The sequence below is a fragment of the Plasmodium gallinaceum genome (genome assembly GCF_900005855.1).
Source record: "Plasmodium gallinaceum strain 8A genome assembly, contig: PGAL8A_v1_98, whole genome shotgun sequence".
Classification (NCBI taxonomy): domain Eukaryota; phylum Apicomplexa; class Aconoidasida; order Haemosporida; family Plasmodiidae; genus Plasmodium; species Plasmodium gallinaceum.
This window is the reverse complement of record NW_021628265.1, coordinates 1,345,884-1,352,120: the sequence shown is the minus strand read 5'-3', so window position 1 is coordinate 1,352,120 and position 6,237 is coordinate 1,345,884. Positions and strand designations below refer to the sequence as shown.

At 16.7% G+C, this 6,237-nt stretch overlaps 1 protein-coding gene across 1 annotated transcript; it reads right to left on the bottom strand.

Moving 5' to 3' along the window:
* Positions 1-487: 487 nt before the first annotated feature.
* Positions 488-5,788, bottom strand: PGAL8A_00361700 (conserved Plasmodium protein, unknown function; the record flags this gene model as incomplete). Its single annotated transcript, XM_028672669.1, has 1 exon — positions 488-5,788. The coding sequence occupies one exon, from the start codon at positions 5,786-5,788 to the stop codon at positions 488-490; it is 5,301 nt and encodes a 1,766-aa protein (XP_028529198.1).
* Positions 5,789-6,237: the final 449 nt, after the last annotated feature.

The following is a 6,237-nucleotide window of genomic DNA, read 5'->3' as shown; positions in this document are numbered from 1 at the left end:
AAAAAAAAAAAAAAAAAAAAAAAAAAAAAACTTATAAATCTTTAAATATATACGAACAAAAACTTACTAATACTAAAATATTATAATAATTTAATTTTCTTATTTTTGTTCTAAATTTTTAAATTCAAAGTAATAATTTCATAATATAAAGATGATTTTGCTTAAAATTAAATATCTATCATTAGATTATTAAAATAAGAATTCAAAATTTACAACTTTCTTATTCATTTGTGAATTTTTTTTTTTTTTTTTTATCTTGTAACATGTGTAACAAGTAAAAAATTATAAATAAAAATAAAATAAAAATATTATTATAATATTAAAAATTAACATTTACAAAATAATAAACCTTACAAATATAGTTTTATTCTGTATTTCTTAAGTACATATTCACACATATATAACTTTTTTCTTCATTTAAAAAAAAAAAAAAAAAGAGAAAAAAATATGTAAAGCATACATTTCTTTTCATTCATCCTGTTTTTTCTTAACGTCTTTTTTTATTTTTTCTTTTGGAATTATTTTTAATGGATCTAAAAGCATTTAATGTTTTCGCTCTGAATTTATCTTTTGTCATAATTGGTTTTAAAGCTACATAAGAATATGGTAATAATTTATTTTTTTTGATAATATCTCCTTCTCCTTTTTTCGATTTATATAAGTTTTTATCTGCTGTAACAAAATAATCTTTTTTCTTAGTATTTTTTGATTTTCTATTTAACTTAAATTTAGAATGCATATTTTGTTTTTCATTCAAGTTATTATATTTTTTATTAAGTAATTCATCTTTTTTTTTGATTTTTAAGTAGGAGGATGAATCTACTAAAGGTATAACTATTTTTCCTTCATTATTTATTTCAAAATTATCTTCACTATAGGAATCACTAACATTTTCTTTTTTATTTTTTTTTGTTTTATTTTTATTTTGTTTAATAAAATAATGTTCACGAAATAAATCATTTATTTCTTTTTGTTTAGTTAAAGAAAAATCTAAATTTTTATATTTTTTTAAAATAGATATTTGTAGATTGTTAAGTATATTACTAACATTTTGATTATATTTTAATTTAAAGTTTTTATTTTGTCTTTTTTTCTTTTTATTTGTTAAAATTTGTTTTAAAATAGATTTTATGTAATTTGTCTCTTTTTCTCCTCTTGAATTTTTCAATGTTTCAAAAAAATCCTTTAAGTTTTTATTTTCATTTTTTTTTTTAACGTTATTCTTTAGTTTATTATTTAATTTAATTTTTTCCTTCTTTTTATGAGGTGTTATATTCTTTTTATCTTGTTTTTTCATTTTCTCCATAATATCATCATCTTTATTATCACTTAAATTAGATTCTATATAGGATTCATCTGAGCTAGAATGAGATGAAGGATGAGATAATAATAATGAAGCTTCTGATGAAGAAGATATATAACCATTGTTAAGTTTTCTTTTTCTCTTTTCTATTTCTTTTCTTTTATTTTTACTTTTTTCATTATTATCATTATCAATTTTTTTTCTTATTAATTTATTAAAAATTTTTCTGTTTGATTTTGATAAACAATTTTTTAATACATTTATTTCTAGTGAGCTATTTAATTTTAATAGGAATTTTTCAATTAAAAACCTAAATGACTTGTTATATGATATATCATTTAGAATTTTTATTAAATTATTTGTATTATTTAAAATAATTTTATTATTAAATATATTCATACATGATAAAAGAAATTTTAAATATGTTTTTAATATATTATTTTCATTTGTATTTGATAAAGCTAAACATATATCAAATATTTTTACTTGATCATCATATTCAATTTTATAATTTTTAATTACTAAATACAAAATGTACATTGATATTTTTTTACAGTTATTTTCTTCTAATAATAAACCAGGAGTTACATGAAAAAATAACTTTTTTATATCTGCTATTCCTATTTGAATTATATTTTCAAATAAACAATTTTTTCTTAATTTTGTTGTAAATTTTTTATTTATATAAAATAAAGACTTCATTATTATTGGTAAAATTTGAAAAAACAAATTATTGCAATAAGAAATATCAAAATTTTTACATTCTTTCAAATAAAATGTTAAGTAATTTATATATAAATAAAACTTTTTAATATATTTATTTATATTATAATTATGCATATTTTCAAAAAAAAGGAGAATATATTCTTTTTGTATCATTAAAGGTAACTTATATTCGATTATTTTATTATCAACATATATATTATTATAAATATCCATTTCATTGCTATTTAAATAAAACATTTCATTTTCTAAATTATTTTTTCTTTTAGTATTATCGTTTAGAAGTAATATCTTTTTCTTTTTTAAAAATATATTTCCAAAATATTTATATAAAATAGCAACATTATCAAAAATTAAAATTTTAGTAAATTTCAACTTTTCTACATCTTCTTTAATATTTTTCTTAATTTTCATTTTTTTTAACTTTTCTTTTTTTAATGAATTTTTTTTTTCTTTTGCAAAAGAATTTTTAATACTAATATTTATATTTTTAGCATTTTTTTTTTTCCCATTTTTATTTTTTTTATTATTAATATTACATTTATTTTTAGAATGACCTATATCTCTAATGTTAACAGTTTTTATTTCATTTAAACATTTATCTTTCTTATTATTAATTTGATCTAAGTCGTTTATATTTATGTTTCTGTTACTTAAATTATTTACATTCATGTTATTTAAATCATTTATATTATAAATTACACCGTTGTTTAAATTATCTAAATTATTCACAATATTATTATTTAATTGATTTAAGTAATTTACGTTACAATTTAAATTATTTAAAGTATTTGTGTTATTATTATTTAATTGGTTAGTATCATTTATGTCACTATTTATATTATTCGATTTATTCACATTATCAATATTTAACTGATTCAAATTATTTATATTATAATTTATATCATTTTCATTATTCGTTTGGCTTGTTTTTGTTTGATTACAACTTTTAATTTGATTATTATTTATTCTACTTAAATTCTCTTCTCTATTTATAAGGCTAAAATTAGAAAGTTTATTATTCAAAAGAATGTTTACTGATTGAAGTAATTTTATATAATAAAATGAGGCCTTATTGATTTGATCAAATGAAAAAAAAGGAATAAAAATTTTCAGGACAGTCAAAATGCTAATTAATGCAAATATTTCATTTTCAATTTCATTTCTTGATATAAGTTGTTCTACTATAATTAAAATCTCATTAAAATTTGTATTTGATGAAAAATGCAAGCATAAATGTATGAGATTTGAAAAATTTTCAACAGCCATATGTGTATCCTCAATGCTATCTTTTTCTTTATTAAATAAAAATTTTTTTTCAAAATTAATTGATAGAATGGAAATAAATCTTGGCAGCAATATTTTTAATAAATTATCTGTTATTTGTTCTAAAAAAAAACAATTTTTTTTTAAATTTATATTTGTATATTTACATTTTATATCCTTCATTTTATTTCTTGAAAAATATGGCAAGAAATTATGTTTCTCCTTTATTTTCATGGTAGATAAATAAAATCTTTCAAAAAAATTAATAAAAAGTGGCAATAAATTAAAATCATTACAGTTAACGAATTTTGTAACTAATACATATAAATCTTCAATATTAGTAGATAAGAAATAGTATAAATTTATACAATCATTTAAAGAACATGAAAAATGAATTAATAAATTTTTAATATATGTTAAAAATTGTTTTTTTTTTAAAGCCAACTCTTCTTTTTCATATAAATCAATATAGAATATCAATAATGGATAACAAAAATTCATTAAAAATTTAAAATTACCACCATAATATGTTTTGTTGGAATCCTTAAAAATTCTATTTAAAATGAATATATCTTCTGATAATAATTCTTTACTACAAAAAAAAAAATATTCTTCCAAGAAAAAATCTAAACCTAAAACTCGAAAAGACTTAGTTAAGCAATTAGTTAAATTATTTTTATAATTTTCATCTATATTATTCAGTAAAAATTCTTTATATTCATTTGAAAATTCTAAAGTATTAATTTTTATTACAGATGTCAATTTATTGGTATTAGTTGTATTCGTTTGTTCTTTTATTGCGTTAATATTTTGGTATTTTTTTTCATCAAAATTGCTTCTTTCTCTTTTTTTATACTCATCAGAAATTATTAGCATATACAAATTCCACACTCTTGTTATAATATTGGTATATAAATTTTTATGTTTATTATTAAACTTATCAAAAAATTGATAAAATTCTTCACTTAAATCGTTTTTTTCTTTATATAAATGAATAATTACATTTTCATAAAGTGTCAGAACTTCTTGAATAGCCAAAAATATTAATGAATGAATTAAAAAATTATGAACTGTTAATAATTTATTTAAAAATTGAAATGAATTGAAAATTATAAAGTATGAATAATCGAATTTTGATAATTTTAAAAAATGAAATGAGAAATATAATAAAACCACATGCTTATATAAAATATGGCAATGATGAAATAAATTAAAAATTGTTATGAATATATTTTGAGTTAAAGTATTCATAGTGTCTTTCACTTCTTTCATGCTTTTTTCTATATTCATATCCACTTGATGATAAAAATTTTCTATCATTTTTTTTATTGAATCCTTTTTTTTTTTTATTTTTTCAATTTTTATATTTTGATTAATACACAAATTATCCAAAAAATTTCTTTCAGTAAAACGAAAATCTTCATTATCATATAAATTATTTTTTTCTTCCCTTAAATTTTCTATTTTACATAATTCTTGTTCTGTTTCTTTAATAACATTAATATATAAATTTTCTTTTCTTTCATCACTCTTTTCTAAATTAAAATTTGTGCTTTCATGCAAATGTTTTAGTATGCTAAATAATAAAATGATATATTTTGATTTAATTAACGAAGATATTTTTTTTTTTGAAAAAAAATTGAATTTATTTTTAAAATAAACTAATATCCAACGTAAAATAAAATAATTAAATATATAATAATTATCATCATAATTATTGTAATTATCCTTTAAATTAATCAAGTCGTTAATTAAATCCAAAAATAAGTTCAAAAATTCATCTTCACTTACATTTAAAATAATAGAGTGGTTTCTATCATTCGTATTTATATTTTCCAACGGTTTATTATTTTTATCTTCATAATGCTTTTGATATATATTGAAGATTGAACAAAAATAAAACAGAAATTTTATTTTATATATATATGGAATAATAATTATAATTGATTTTATAACATTCATTAATTTATATAAAAGGTCAAAATTTTTTGTAGTTTTTATAACTTTTAAATTTTTATATATATAATTAAAAAAAATGTCAATTTTATATTTTGAACAAATATTTATAGTCTCATCATTTTTGTCTCTTATATTTTCAGCTGTAAAACCTAATTCTTCTACTTTCATTAATACATTTTCATGATCAATGCATGTCTTCATAACATTATATAAAATTTTATAACTAATTCTTTTTAGTGTTTCATTTTTATCATAAATTAAACAATTATTAATTAAATCGGTTTCTACAATCTTCTTTCCCATAAATAGCTTTTCTTTCAAATTTTCAGTCACATTTTCTGTAATAAATTCATTTGTATCTTCCACATTGTTTTTTTTTTTAATTTTCTTATTATTCAGGTATTTTATAATTATATTTGTAATGAAATCATTCTGCGAACTATTAATTTTTTCTTTTGCTTTATCATTTTTTTTAATAAATCTATTTTTCTTCAAGCTTCTAAAATTTCTTTTTCTGCATTTTTTAAACTTATCCATTTAATATATCCAAAGTATAAATGTATAATTAAGTACTTAAAGATATATTTTTATATAAAATATTCACAGAAAAATGTATTTTAAAAATTATTTTTGCAATTAAATATATAATGAAAAAATTTTCAATTATAATTATCAAAAAATTAAAGCATAATTTATTATTTTTTTTTTTTTTTTTACTATTGTATTGTTCTGTTTTTAATAGAATCTTTTTTTCCTTTTTTTATGGTATATATGGCTCATAAAAAACTTATAAAAATTTTATGCTAATTATTGTTGAATATATTAAAACAAAAATTATCTATAAAAAAATATATTATGCATATTTTATAATGAGGAATAGTATATTAAAAATAACCATGTTAAAAAAAAAAAAAAATGTTAAATAAAAAAAATCAAAGTAAATATTATACAAAGTGCTTAACAAAAAATTTTTTCAAAGAAAAAAA